The sequence below is a fragment of the Actinia tenebrosa genome, unplaced genomic scaffold (assembly GCF_029948245.1).
Source record: "Actinia tenebrosa isolate PJP-AT-01 unplaced genomic scaffold, QUT_ActTen_1.0 PGA_scaffold4__44_contigs__length_22323623, whole genome shotgun sequence".
Taxonomy (NCBI): Eukaryota; Metazoa; Cnidaria; class Anthozoa; order Actiniaria; family Actiniidae; genus Actinia; species Actinia tenebrosa.
The window spans coordinates 79,909-95,934 of NW_028292581.1; the positions used below are offsets into that span (position 1 = coordinate 79,909).

A 16,026-nucleotide genomic window follows, 5' to 3' on the forward strand; every position below is an offset into this window, starting at 1 on the left:
TGGTTCAGTGGTTTGAACTGGAGGGTTAGAGACTGGAAAAAGACTGAACAATGATGTAAAAGTATTTACGTTTTCAAAACCCTTTCATTTACAGACAATAATGAAGAATCGAAAAATGTTCTAGCTCCATCCATGCTTATCCACCTGCTAAGCAGCCAGTATGTTGGTTATCTAACATCAGAATAATTGGGTCAAGGCCTTGAAATGCGGATCGCTTTTCCAATATAGTCACCATCATATGGTCAAGTTCTCGTTCCTGATCTTAATGATAAAAGCAAACCTCGCATGCAAATCTAATTATTGGCCGCATTTTGAGTCGCTTTTTTTATGTTGAACTCGTGATACCATCAAACAATCCACTTGTTCAGCGATACTTTTTTCTTGTTTCACTTTTACTACATAAATAGCGGTGGCAAGCGCGCTTGGTCACGGAGGTTATCTTGGGATTTTCGCTTTTTCTTTATGACTCTGATCTAAGTTCATAGGATTCATAGTGAAACAACGATATAATACTCGTAGCACGCAGCAACACGCTTTACTGCAATGTCTTTTTATTCAACTGTTGTCATGAAAACAAGCGTTAGTTACGCCTTTTTTCTCTACTCCATTTTCTGTAACTATCTTCCTCCGTCTTCGTTATAATATAAGGTCAGGCAAGTTCGACTTTATACCACACATTAGCTACATCTGTCTCTTTTTCTCAAGCAATTCCCTATCGACAATTATTCATTTTTTGGCTTCTTTTACTATAGGGTCTGGTAAATATTCTTCTACAAAAACAAACACGGTAGCTGTTCTATCAGCTAATAGAATATTGTTTTGCTAATTTTTCCGGTAACTTTAGGAAATGGGATTGTAGATGATACTGAAAACCCACATCAAATTTGAAGAGCCCTATCTTACCAGCTGTTCCAAAGCATTGGATGGCTTTTCACTATAAACATGGTTTACGCTTGACCTAATAAAAAGGTCGCTCAATGACACGTGTCAAGGGTAAAATTAAGTACATAATTACTACAACAATATTCATTCAAAGAAACGTCTTTAGTTTGTCGGGGTGTTATTCTGATTTGCCAGTAAAGATATAAACCGACCTATGGTTTTGTCGTTCAAAAGTGCGTTATTTTTGCGTTACTCTATTTTTTTATGCATGATATGTCCGCCAGAATTCGTGTCTAACAAAACAATTGTAAGCCTAGTACAAAAGAATATATTAAAATGCTTATGTACTAATTTGAATATGTGTTCGCGCTTTATCGTCAAGATTGGCATTGGCCGTTACTGAGTACTTTCATATTTCTAACAAAATCCAGGCCTGTTCTATTATACTTGCATGGAGTTTACATGGTTCTCAACGAATCTTATTATATAGCCTGGGTCTAGTGAGGGGCGAGAAGGCCATGGAAGATTCATTACTAAGTAAGAGACCAGTTTTCTTCCGGTGAGAGCGTTTTCCGTTGGCGCCTTTTCGTGTGTCGGTCATTCATTCAACAGTTGGATAAAGACGATATTTGAAGGGGAATTATCTTTATTCTTAAAAATGGTGTAAAACAAGATAAAAGGTAAGATAAAGGAACGTTCTAAGTTTGAGTCGATTGTGTCGTCTGCTGAAAGGCAGTATAGTAAAAAAAAGCGATGAGAAAAGTTTGTTTTGAACGTAGAGACGCGACCTAATATCCTAGCTCATAACAGCTGATCAGAACCAATCTACCGGCTAAGGCTCAATTCACTTGATATAATGATTATTCTTGGAATTATCCTTGCTAGAAACATGAAATATATATTGATCAACATGCTGAAAACCTGTTCTAAAGTTTCATTTTCACATTCACACAAAGGCTTCAGTTCATGGAAGATTAATTTGTCATTTCAGAAAGTAGAACGGCTGAACGCTTGGCAAACATCATCATCATTTCAAACCGATTCGGTTTAAAAATCTTTTAACTTTACGTCAAAGATTTGTAATTAAGCTAGAAAAGAAGGTTTTCATTATTTTTGTCGTTTTTTCTCTTCCAATTTTATGGTTATTCGTGTTTTTCGTGTCTTTCAATTTAATTTGTCATTTTAATGAATTGCATTGGCATGGGTATTGTACATGACAACTGGAACTGACCAAGTTATAATAATGTACAACTCTCAAAATATCATATTTTTTGAATTTTTGAATTTTTTCATGTTTGAAATAGCAAATTACTAGATATACAGACAGAACTCATTTATCAAAGGGAGTAAAAGATGGACGGAAGTAACGAAAAACGTTTTAGTGATGAAAATGAAGCATCTTCGTTCACATGCATGACAATAATAATGTACAATTCTCAAAATTTTATCAACTAAAATACATATTGTATAAAATATTTAATTTTGTCATGTTTGAAATGGCAAATAGCAGAATTTACAAATAGAACTGATTTATCAAAACGAGTAAAAGAAATAAAGGAATTAACGCAAAAAAAAACAAAACAAAACAAAAAATTAAAAAAAATTGAAATACAACAGTATTGAAATCTAAACCGGTTTTATCTTCGCACACGTGTATGACAGTGCAACAAAAGAAACGGAAACCGAAATCGAACTAATCCCACGTGTAAATTATAAATACACGTTGCTAGAAAATAATAGACTGAGCGAGTAGAGATAACTTGTGATTTAAATGTCTATTTATGGAATTGTTTGAGCTGGTGTCATTTAAGGTCATTACAGAAAAATGAAAACAAAGTCGAAGTAAATGATATTGATAATCGCTTTATTTCAATGTTTATAGTACACTCAACGAAATTACTCGACTCTGATTGGTCGAGAGGAGTACAATTATAGCGTTAATTGTACTCCGTAGGAGTACCGAATTAAGTCGCTATGGCAACACGGCCAAAACAATGTCAAAACAATTATTTTCTATCATTTTGTACTTAAAAACCATATAAATAAAATTTCAAAGCCGTAAGAACTAATCTTTTTTATGCATTTCAGTTGCGCGATGGACTGAAAATCGGCCGCCAAATAGACAAAGATGAACGGCGTCGCTTCGCATTTTTTACTAAAATTTTGTTGAGTGAACTATAAACAAAAAATCGCATGATCTTCTCGTACAATTTGGAATTAATAGACACTCGTAATGTTTTGTAAGTTCTTTAATTGCACTCGCCTAAAGGCTCGTGCAATTACAAGAACTTACAAAACATTACTCGTGTCTATTAATTCCAAATTGTACTCGAGATCGTGCGATTTCCCAAATTGTACTCGAGATCGTGCGATTTCCTATACTTATTAGTAGACTATAGCCAGACCAATTTTGAAAGTGAATTTTGAAAGGGAAGCATTAATCAATAAACGTCATGATAATCGATTTAATCTTCGTATCGATTTAAAAGACAATTGATAATGAATAGGAAATCATAAAAAATGAACTTCAAAACTTGAAATTGTTTTATCGATACCCTGATTGGGCTCAGTGATCAAAGTCAGGGCATGGCTAACTCACAGATCGAGGCTCTGTAAGTCCCCGGATCAAATCCGATATTATGCAAAAATAATTCCGGCATCATGCAACAGTATATCCGGCATCATGCAACAGTATGTCCGGCATCATGCAACAGTATATCCGGCATCATGCAACAGTACATTCGTGAAGTAGCCAGTATTAAACTCTAGCGGATGCAAATTTGAAATAAGGGAATTGTCCATTATTATACAATTGTATGTCTAAATTTTCAGGTAGTTTTCCGTCAAGGTTTTTACATAAAAATATAATGATATTCATATGATTATAAGTGCTTTTAATTTAGAAAACAAATCTTTTTCAAATATTTATATATTTTTGAGAAGATAACAAATAAGTCAAGCGTGATGTATTAGCGTGACGAAACCTTGGATGTGATTTCACTGTAAATTCTGTAAGTTTTGAGAAATGACATCCTTGCGTTACGTGGTTTCAGGCCTCGTGATCTGGAGAATGTCTACAGGTCTAATCCTGACTTCATCCGTTTGGAATCGAGGAATCAACGGTAAATTTCTGAATAGATTTTGAAATTATGGACTTCAAATAACACTGATCCTTCTTTTCAAGCTCGAACCGAATGAGTTCCTTTGAACTGTGCAACTGAAGGTTTCACCATTCCATTCAGGTACAAACCATTCATTAGTGAGATAAATTATTCAGCATATATTTTTTATTCATTTTTAGTTGATTTCCGGTAAATTCATTTCTAGTTCATAGAAATATCTTTAACAGCACGTACATGAACTAAGTAAAACGTCAAAATGATAAGAAATTGCTCAAAAAAGAATTTAATTTCCTATTGAAAAATTAAGTCGTTTATTTTTCCCAAATGATAAGATCTCTATTCGCATTAAATTTTTCAACACGGTTGGATCACAGGTAACCCAAGCTTACTTTTAGCGTTGATTCCGTATGAATAAGTAGAATGTGACAACTAATATCGTGCAAATACAGTAAAAAATAGTTTTCAAAAATTCATCTAAATAATTGTTCTTACTTGTATCTTGAGCGAGTATCGTAGTGAAGGATCCTAACTACTTAATTTTTTGGCTATCTGTGGTTGGATTTAAGCATAGAAATCCATTGATTTCCGGTAACTGAAAGTGGGTGTCTGTCTGTTGGGTGTCTGTCTGTCTGTCAGTCACGCGATCGATCTACTATTCAATCTCGTACCCAGATCCTGCGTTTCTTCTGGCCTGCGGCGAAGAACGATGGCTCTGGGTACGAGATCACCTACTATTTTCAGTGCGCACACTTACTGCCCATTTACATCAAGCGATTTCCGCTGAATTACAGAAGCCAAACCCTCAAATGCGTAGAGGCGGGGTATGACAGCAATAAACGATTTTATGTAGTCAAAATGATGGATCAAGAAATATTCTTTAGGTGTTCTTAGTAAACAATCGTTTACTGTGTCACGCATGAAACTGTTCAAGGGGAAGATAGTTTTTGTTTGGGGGGAGGGGAGCTAGGGAACTTATAGCTTTAATTTTTTGAAACCTGGTGAAAGTCGGATCCCCCTCCCTCGTTTTAGTAACGAAAACAAAATTCAAATAAACTTTGATATTATTTTTACTGAACTTCCAAAACACGTAAAATTTCTAGAATACGTTAAGTTTCCTCTGTACTCCCCTCTTATAGCCCTACTTCTTCCATTAGAACTACTAAGCACTTAGTGCTTGTTGTTTTATCAAAAATATTCAGCCAGTTTTAGCCGACAAATCAAACTCCCAAAAAATTCCAAGCCACGACCACAAAATTTACCCACGGCCAACTTACACGTTACCATAGTTACATCCTGTCGCGACCCCCGCACCCGCTTAGTACTACCTGACTGGCGTCCCTCCGGGTATTTAACACACGAACAGAGCTCATCGTAAGATACAATACAAGAATTAACGAAGCTGAAAAAAGAATGTGGCATGGATAGCAAACGTTTCTGTTAAATAATTAATTACCAATGAATAACGCACAGAAACTTGCGGCAACACTGGTAATATAATGATAATGGAGGTATGTAAGGAAAACGTAAGAGAAATCTTTTTTGTAGCGTGTTGTGAGCGTCATCTCGTATTTCTCGCATAGTGACGCTTATCAGCTCAGCTTCACACTTTCTTGTACTATTTAGTATGTATTGCTGTTTTTTTCAATGAAATATTGACTTTGAACTCTAAAGTTAAATACCTTAAGAAAGGACCAAAACAATTATCTGAATGTGGACATTCTGTCGTAGTAAATACATCTTGTGAGGACAGTACTACAAGAACAGATTTGATGGAAATTTTGTTGAATGTTTTCGACGCTAGCAGAACTTGACCTTTCGCTGAAGGAAGCTTCAACCGTATTGTTTATAAACTGGCAGATATCAAGCGCATTTTAAGAGTGTTGATGCCATTTAAATTTCACGACTAGAAAAACGTATTTTTACAATAAAGAGCCATAATATGAACAGTTTTTATAGGGTAGTTACTTAGCGAAATACTTAGAATTGTCTCTTCATTAAAGCGTTTTATAATGTTTATTTTTACGGCTCGATATAGCATATTTTCATTCCAATTTCACACCTATCATTGGCATCTCGCAAAAATGTTCCAATAATCTAAAGAAACTTTTGATTTAAATGAGATTTTTTCTTGAACATACCTTATTTGTATTGTCTGGCAGTTAATGGTTTGTTTGCACGCTGACGAAGATGAAAGATTGAGCGCGAAACGCCGGTCTTCATTCAAGTGTCCCCAAGCAAACACATTAGTAAATGACAAGTATTGTTTCGTAGGATTTTATTCTATAATTTAAAAAAAAATTGTCATATAGCAAAGAAACCAAGTGTGGCAGCAAGACTTGTTAACTATCCTAAAGATCTAAGTGCCTTATTAGAACTAATTGTTAACAGGATTATAAAATGTACGAAAAAAGGCTATCATCGAGGAACTCATTGTCTGGTTTGTTGGGTCGTTTTTTTTGCTTTGAAACCAGATTCACCTCTGATAAATGTTAAGAGGTTTGGTTGACAGATGTAGCGAAGCATTAGTGATTTTCACGTTTAAAGCATTTATTTAACATACATTTTGATTTTGAGTTTGTTTGTGTGAGCTTTAAAAGGAATTTAAAGCCCACGCAAGACAGATTGAAACATGATATTCTGGTGGACATTCAAAATCGTGGGGTATTAAATGAAATATCCTGTAGTGCGTAGACGTGTAGAGGGTGTGGGTTAGCTTATCGCAACCACACGGCCGTCCAGCCATACCATATCTGTGATTCATTTGCGTTTCTAGAAATAGGTACAATATCACCTTTTATGGGAAATATTTCATCGTCCCTTGCTACACGTGTCATGGAAGATCTTCGTGTTTGCTTTTATGGTAACCTCAAAATAGTTGACTAGTTGACATCTAGGGAATAGTAAGACTATACCTTTCCTTCTTATTTGATTCCAAAAACAATTTATAAATTTATAAAACGTGCTCTTGGATTGGTGTTTACATAATCGAGACATGCTTCGTGCTCAGGAAGAGATCTCAAAGGTTATCTCTCTTACCTACTTGTGCGAAGATGATACGCACGAGAGCGATTGAGAAAGGACCGAGTGTCTGTCTAAATTCTGCACAAACATACCCTATTCTCTATCCAAAATATGTACTTAAATAAGTAATCATATTAAATCTAGGTTTCTTAGCATGTTAAGGTTTCCTCCAATTATTATCTACAAGAATGTCAACTCGTTGGTATTAAAAGAATTGAAGGCGGGAAACCGAGGATTCCGGAAAAAATATCTGAAACACTTGTTGCATCCTTGTAGTGAAGGGGTTTTACGCGCGCTCTTTCTCACTCTGTTGGGATCTTATCCAAGGACTACTCAGTCTGATAATCTAGAATTATAATTGTTTAAATCCTCAAATGAATTTGATTGTACAGGTAATTCCTGTCTATGCCCTTCAAAATCGTTCTGTTTTTTTTTTTTTGACAAGTTCCCCATTTGAGAAGTCTATCAATATTATTATTTAAATGAATGTGAATGTAGAATTGCTGAGAATGGAAAGGAAAGGAAAGGAAAGGAAAGGAAAGGAAAGAAAATGAAAGAAAAGAAAAGGAATGAAAAGAAAAGAAAAGAAAAAATGTATAATAAACAGAAGCTGTTATCAGTCGAGTGTTTTAGTCAGATACGAACTATGAATTTTGTACCACTTACTTTCTGCAAGTACCTTGTAACATTATTGCCAAGCAAATTCGCCTAAAGTGACCCAAAACAATGGTTGCAAGTTAAGGATGGATTTAAAAAAAAAACAATAAATGTATAAAAACATCTTGTTCGACCTCGACTAGTAGCTATTGTTTCGTATTTCCAAATTGAGAGGTCTATTCTACAAGATAAAATACAAGAACTCTTGAGGGAATCCCAGTTCAAATATATAATACGCAGGCTTCAACATAGCTTTACAATAAGTAATTTATACCAAACTCATTGTTTTGAATTGAAATGGCACTGAAAATATGAATATGTCTTTTTTTAAGCTTTCATCATTGATAGTTGAGTAGTATAGGGAATGGGGGTTCCAGCGCAATCTCAACACGGGCAAGACCCGCGTCAAAAATCCACCTACGGACAATCCCCACTCCAAGTGTGGTTGGGGGCAACAGCGCAAATATGTTAGTCTATATATGGAGTGCGAAGAATGTAAAGAGTTTGTTTATGATTTCTGTGTAAAGTGCTTGAAACCCAAGTTTGTTGCCCCGCCACCTAATAAGTACGTTTGTTGTGACAAGAAAATGCGAATAGAAGACGACACGTCGGCGCAGTGTTACGAGTGTGGTAAGAATATTCGTAATGCTGTTCCAAATGCTACTAAAGAGCAGTATTACGCAAACGGAGGACGTAAGAAGACGCAATACAAGAGAATAAAGTACTTTAGGGACTGGATGAGTCATATCCAAGGTTATCGACCGGTATATTTAGATAATAGAGTAATGGAAGAAATCGTGAGTCACTTAAAAGAGACAACGCCACGATGTCTACGGAAGACATTGAAAAAATTAAAACTAGGGAAATATTACAAAGCTATTCCCTATCTTTTGTCTGAAATTACAGGTAAGTCTATTCCCGAGGTTCCTGATATGAGCAGAGCCGAGTGGATGTTTTGTAGGTTAAATGAGGATATTCCTTATTACCCCGACGTAATTTACGAAATATTTCATGAAATTGATCCTAACCACCCTATATTAGGATGGATTCCAAGGAGATAACGCAATTTCAAGACTGTCGTTCGATATGTAGGCGGAATCCACCTACGTTCTTTTCGAAATTAATATTTAACGATCGAGCTTTCTTTGGAGCTCCTCTTTTGCCTCCTGGTAGATCTTTTTGCGAGATTCCTCGGAAAGATCTTTTACGATGGTTTTTTTATTACCAGACTTTAGCTCTTCGTATTTCTTTTCCTCCGCGAGTATCAAAGAGAACTCCACGTCGTCTATGCGGCGGTCCCGCAAAGCTTGGGAGACTAGGTCGACGATTGTGTTAGCCTTTGCTTTTGATAGAGCTATATGAGTATCATGCTTGGATATTTTACTGGACAATTGCTTCATAATGCCTGTTGTAACAGCGGAAACGATACCGCAGCCGGCCCCAACGCTGGCTAAAGGAACGCCAACGACTATTCCAGGGCCGGTGAGTGAGGTAGCAACGCCAGTGCCTGTTAACGCCACTGACATGGAGCCGGAAGTTACTGCGACTTTATGTAGTATACTTCGAGCTCTGGCGTACTTTTTCCTGACCTCCTCATAGTGCTTCGTTTGACCCTCTAAGTAAGCGAGGATTAGATTGGCTTTATTCAGACGAAAGTTTTCAGCGTTTAGTTCGTTAGGACCTGTATCTTTAGTGGTAGAGTGATAATTAGGAACATCTGGATACAACTGAGGTGCTGATGGTATAACATCCATTATATACTAATGTACGACGCTTTTGGAAACGATATACAGGAGCAGCCACATCACGACAACCGGGATTATACCAACTGGAGGGCCTTTAGGAAGATGTTTCCGCATGCAGACCCTAGTAAGTTCGAAAGAAGACCCGATGGGATTTACTATAAAGGCTCTAGAATGTACAGCAACGAGGATTTAGAGCCAAAACCTTCCATTCGTAAGACCCCACCACAACCTAATTTTCCAAAGTATTTGATGCCGACGACGGAGAAATATCCATTTTACGACAATAAAGGTGGAGCGGATGACTTTGCTAAGATGGTTACCTCCTTAGAAATCCCCGTGGGTCCTACGACTTTCAAGACAAAAGTCAGAGACATCTTTAGAGAAACTGCCATGAAACATACCTCGGGGAAAGAATCCAGAGAATGGTTATCAGGTCCCAACATGCGGTATTGGCCGCAGCAGTTGAACTTTGCTGTCTGGGCTGCTACTAAAGGATGTGGTATAGCCGCGGATATGTTCCATATTCCTTTCCTGAGATTCCACGTTGCCTTTACTATTCACAGGATATTGTTTGAGTTAGGAGCGCCGCTTCCTAGTGACACTATCTTTAAGCCGAAGGATAACAAATATGATAAAGTCGCATGGGAGCGATTAAGGAATGAGTTTAATCTTACCAACCCTGATTTTCGCAACAAAGAGGGTGCCGCCCATGGTTTAGGAGAGACTTACACCTATGCTTCGTACGTTGGTGCCAGCATAGAAACGCCGGGCATGGGGTATCCCAGTTCCTACGAATTCTCGGACTTAGGAGGCAGCGGAACAAAGGGTAATTTAATTTACTTCATAGAAAGTAAAGAAAAGTATCCTTGGGCGCCTTTCTTTGCCGCAAAGGGTATTGGACTGAAAAACCTAGCCAGGATTAATCGCAGCATCGAAGCCTTCGTTTACTGCATCCTGGGAGCGCAGGTAAATACCCGCAGCCCCATCGTTGGATCTCAAGGTATTTCACAGGAAACGCAACAAGAATTCCTAAAGCATTTTGAGACCGCAATAATAGAAAATACCATATCCAAATCAGTTCAAAGGTATCAATTAGCGCTGCAGGAATCTAGGGTGCGACTGGATTACGCTTTGTCACCCGGTTGTTGGTTAATGCCAAGTAATTTGGTTATTAACGCCGATTCCGTCGTGGGTTACAACAACAAGCTGCAGCGGGCGACTAAAGACATGAAGTTTGGGGCGAATGACGTGAACTCTGACATGACCAAGGGCATTCCTCACTTCGTAGAGAAACCAAAAAAGGAACACGCAGAAAAACCCGAACCAAAGAAGAAGCCTCAAAAGAAGGTTATGCCAACCATACCCGAGGAATATGACCATAATTTATTAAAAGCCGGCCTAGCAGTCGCGGGTGTTGGTCTGAGTTATTATATATGGCGATGAACAACCCCTACGTAGCTGGAGTAGATTGTGTTTATACGACTTACACAGGTGAGAAAAAATATACCCTACCATCTTGGGTTGATGTCACGGGTATGTCCGTGAATTTGAATTACTCAGGAAAGAAGTTGATAATATGCAGTATTTGCATTGGTACGGCGAGTGATGCAAACGTAGGATTTCGTTTCTGCGACGACAATGGAGTATTACAGCCCATGCGCGCGAAGACAGACAACAGAGAGCCTACGCATTTTTCAGTAGAGCCGCCCGACACCAGCACCGAAAATCTCTCGGTTTGGACTTTCCACATGGTTGCTGATTGCCACGGGAAGGTAAAGCTGCAGATAAGAGTAGATGACACCGGGAGTGTTTGCATAAATAGCATAGAAAATCAAAGGAATACTGTCTATAACCACATGACCATCAGCACTTTGACGGTAATGAGCCTCTAGAAGGGAACTTGTTCCCTGTAATATATGAATCCATACGTGAGGGAAACGCGTTATACCCACCGCTTAGATGAAGAGGGATATGACAACGGCGCCTGGCATGACGTTGGACTGTGGGTTGAGGTTGGGGGCACTGCATTGGTCATTTGCACTATTAGCATCAATGCAAATACGCATGCGAATGTGGGGTTTAGGCTTATCGACGAGAATAATGAGCCCCTGCTTCCTTATCGAACTTCAACGAACACCAGGAAAGTTACCCATTTTTCGATGGAGCCACACACTAGGTCCTCTGAAGACCTAACGCCAGTGACTTTTCATATGCTAGCCAATTGTAAATATGCTAAGTTGCAAGTCACTTCTGATGACGGCAAGTTTGGGATAAATCGCATAGGTCGCAGGCCTGCTAATGCAGCCTGGAGTCATAAGCCCATTTCTACCATGAGTGTGTTGCCGTTGGCTCCAAATTACCAGGGCGGTGCTAATACTGTCTTTCATTATCCTCAAAGCAGGACACCGTCCGATGAGAAGATTAAGCCTTCATCTTCTTCAGGAGGACCACCCCAATAGCGACGACCAAGATCCAGATGTTATTCCCTACAAACTTTAACAGTTCGCCGCCGGTCCTAAGTGCCAAGGAAACAACTGAACCCAGCAGCCCAGGCAAACCGGCTGCCATCTTTTTTCCTAAGGTCGTCAGCCCACTGCTTAATTTCTTTACGCCCGCGCCTGTAGCCTTAAGCGCGGATAGGATGACTCCTACTACGCTCGAAATAGCAACCGCAAATGCCAGCGGAATACCATACTTTAAAAGGGCTCTTTTTACCTTTTCCTTGGTGGTAAGCCCCAACTCTTTTTCCAGGTTTTCCTTTTGAGCCCGCAATTCCGCAACCCTCTCCTGAAGGGCTTCTAATTCCCTTTGTGCTGCCTCCCTTTCTTCTTCGGGACGAGTTTGGTCATTAATTATTTCCTGCTGCCGCTCTATTTGTCCCTCCAGGTCTTCGATGGCCTGATCTCTTTGCTGGATTTGCTCTTCTTTAATGTTGATTTCAGCAACTAACTGCCGCCGCTCCACCAAAGAACCCTCTATGGTGGTACGTAAGTCCTTGGCTTCTTCCTTGCTTATATCCAGGTCTTGCAGGGCAAGTTCGAAGGCCTTTTGAGCCTGGTTTCTTTCGCGTAGGGCTTTGTCTGTTTGTTCTCTCATTTCTATTATTTTTTGGTTTTTATCGTCGACTTCTCTTTTTTGAGCATCGAGGAGCAGTCGGTTTTGTCTCATGTAATCTGCTTCCCTTTCCTCCATTGTCTCCTTTAGTCCTTCGACTTCCGTTATCGCTTCGATGCCCTTTTGTTGCCGCTGCATTAGGGTCTTGAACTTGTCAAAGGCTTCGTTGGCGTTTTCGTCGTTTTCTCTTAGTCTTTCCGCTAAATTAGGTCTTCCTAATGCGTCTTTGATTTCTTTTGGGAGATTACTGGTGAGCCTGTTGGAGTCTGTCCTTTGGTAGAGATTATACCACTTATCCCTTCCTTGGTACTGGATTTGAATTTGCCCCTTATCTCCGGTTTGGAAATTAAGGCGGGCCAAGTCCACATTTGGAAATTTCTCCCTTACGTCGTCTAAAATCCCCCTTAGCATTCCGGTTCTTAGGTCCGTGGAATCCAAGTTTTGCAATTCCAAATATTCTGGAATAGGTCGCCCTGGGTTCCTTGATTGCCACTTATCCTCTAAGGAACGCCAGGCCTCGCGGGCCCGGACGCCATATTTGCGTCTTAGCTTATCGAAGAGACCTCGGGAGTCTACGTTGTCATTAGGAAGCAAAGACTCGTATTCTTCGTCATTAATATCAACTTGACCTTCTTCGGTGGTAGGATCAAAATCTGTTCCTTCTACTTCCATTATATATGATAAGCTCAAAGTTAAACCCTAGCATATTACCTAAGCAGGTTGGTGGGCTGAAAGCAGAGCGCACCTTTAACTGTGTTACCTTTACACCCAGCAGCGCAAAGCCAGGGGAAACCCTGTACGTAGGCGTACCCCGCCTAACGGATAACCTAGTATTGGTTCCTGGCACCCTGGCGCTAAGGTTTAACCTAGCAATACAACCAAGCACTGCAGACGCGCGTTACGTCGTCAATAATGCGGGTAGAAACCTCGTTTCCAAGATGTGTGTAAAGTTCGCTGGGGAAACCCTCTTGGACTTAAAAAGGTATGATTTGTATACCACGTACAAAGACTCATGGTTGACCGCATTTGACCGCGCGCAAAGGATAGAGCAGGGAATCGCAAGCGAAGCCATACGCAAGGTAAGAAGCGCAACCGACAGCGCCTCAGGAGAAGACGAAATAAAGACTGCTTATGGTACTAAATATGTCATTCCGTTGGACTTCGAAGTTATCACGAACCACGGCGTATACTACCCAAGGCAGCTAAGCGAGCTGCAGTTCGAAGTAACCCTAGCAGACACTACGAACATCCTGCAGGGAAAGGACGTAAGTTCATCAGCCGTTCACCCATACTCCGTTACTAACTTAGAGCTGCAGTACGAGACAATACACAGCGAAGCCCTAGCACGTAGCGCCGGTATGGAATACAGCTCCGGGAAGGCTTTCCTTTACGATCACGTCGTAATGTACAAGACCTTTAGCTTCACGAACAACGTCGAAGAGGTCATCAACCAAAGCATTAACCTTCCCAGGCGCAGCCTTACAGGAATAGTGCTGCTGTTCGCAAAGACATACAAGGCAGGATTGCGTGACTCTGAGGCGTTCTTTAATCCTAACATCACTAACGTAGGCGTTAGCATTAACGGAGTACCCAATAAGATTTACTCGAATGGGATAAAACCTGATTACGTGTACCGGGAAGCCGCGCGTAAGTTGGGTGATCAAATTGGTCCAAAGGATTTCTTCAAGGATAAGTATGCGCTGTGGATTGACATGCGCACGACGAACGACGAAGACCTACATGGACAGGGTCTTCGTTTGGTAAATACACAGGATGGTGTTACGTTGGTGATCGAGCGCACCAAGCATGCCAGCGACGCTACTATGATCAACGCATATATCTTCGTAGTCTCAGACGCGCAACTGAGCGTAGAAATGAATCAGCTAAAAAGCGTTGCCTACTAGGCTCGCGTTCCTTGAGCCAAGCGAAAGGATAAAGAATATTCCTTACGTATATAATGCTTCGCGTATTTGAAAACGACGACACCAAACTGCAATGCCTAGTGCAAGGCGACCAATTGTATTTCAAAGCAAAGGAGGTGGCTGCGGCGTTAGATTACGAGAACACCAAGAAGGCCATCAGGGATCATGTCTCCGAAAAGTACCAGAAAAGATGGGTTGACATGCAAGGGGTCCCAAACCGTTCCCCTTCTACTATCCACCCACAATCCGTGTTCATTTCGGAACCTGGGCTGTATGAGTTGATATTTAGCTCCAAGCTACCTAAAGCAGTGGAGCTGCGTAGCTGGGTCTTCGAGGAAGTCCTACCTGCGCTTAGAAAGAATGGTAACTACGAGCTGGAGAAGCGCTTCAATAGCCCAAATAAGATGAAGTTTAAAATAGAGACCGAGTCTGACCTACATAATCGGGTCGTATACAACGTTCGCAGGTTCTACCCATATGCAATCATAGTCCCTGGCTTAGGAGAACTGCAAGACACCTCAAATAAGCGCATTAAATGCTGGCAGAAGGGCTACCAGGCAGGGCAACCCGACCTGTTGATTCTCAACAGTCATAAAAAATATAATGGGCTGTGCATCGAACTGAAAACACCTAAAGGCAACGGAGTCCTGTCCGACAAACAAAAGGTGATGTTAGAAAGATTCGAAGAGAATGGTTACCTGACCATCGTAAGCAATGATTACGATATGCTGACCAGGGAAATAGCCGAGTACATGGCCGACGTACGTATCCCTTGTCCTTGGTGCGTAAAGGCCTTCAAAGGCCCCAACACCTTAAGCACGCACCTTAAGATATTCCATAGGTATAATGATTCTTGAACAAATGCACTGGCGAGACCTGCTACAAGGAGTTGCATACCGAATAAAAAATTACGTCGCGTTCGAAGACATCAACCGTTTAAGGTTAGTCTTGGAACGCGAGGGTCAGGAATACAGCCTTTGGGCGCCTGACTGCGTTAGATACATACTGCAAGGTGAAGAATACACACACCTACGCAGTCATGGTAAGGTTAACGGTCGATGGAAGTTTGACATCGAACGTCGCGCGGAGGAGAATCCACTGTGTGATTAATCCTCTTCATGGGCAGACAAGTACTCGGTTGCTATGTCTGCCTTCTTTTTTTCAATCATTCGAGTAGCAAAGGTGTATATCAGGGCTCCACCTGTGAATGCTGCGATGTAAGGTAACATGGTATATGAGTTGAATATTGCAAGGCTCTCCCAAATAGGGGGTCTGAAATGTTAACATGAATGTCAAATACAGTATGAAATATGTCCTTCAGACTCCCTGACACACTTACAGCCGTAACGAACGTCAGTCCAATATTCTCTGTTGGTCCATGGAACTCCTTCAGTTCTTTCGAAGGAAGGGAATAACCTTAACAATGCTTTATGTCTATCTATGCATTTCTTTAGGTATTCTTCTTTATGTTCGCATTCGTCTAAGGGACCACTGCAATTCCAACATTCAATGTCTCCCAATCTATATTCCCTCGAAAGGAGTCTATAAGATATCTCGTGCCTC

At 40.2% G+C, this 16,026-nt stretch overlaps 1 protein-coding gene across 3 annotated transcripts in view; it reads left to right on the forward strand.

Annotated features, from left to right (window-relative positions):
- The first annotated feature begins 1,249 nt into the window (after nt 1-1,249).
- The window catches only part of LOC116303564 (uncharacterized), a 29,657-nt gene continuing 14,880 nt past the window's right edge, over nt 1,250-16,026 (forward strand). Inside the window, exon 1 of one of the 3 annotated variants that reach the window (XM_031713128.2) lies at nt 1,250-1,562. Coding sequence is in view for 1 of the 3 variants with exons in the window: in XM_031713126.2 (XP_031568986.1) it covers nt 5,501-5,512 (12 nt within the window). In the remaining 2 variants the exon portion in view is untranslated. Of the gene's footprint in view, nt 1,563-3,984; nt 4,125-5,343; nt 5,513-16,026 lie in introns of those variants that run through there. The other 2 variants (XM_031713127.2, XM_031713126.2) reach the window with 2 other exon arrangements.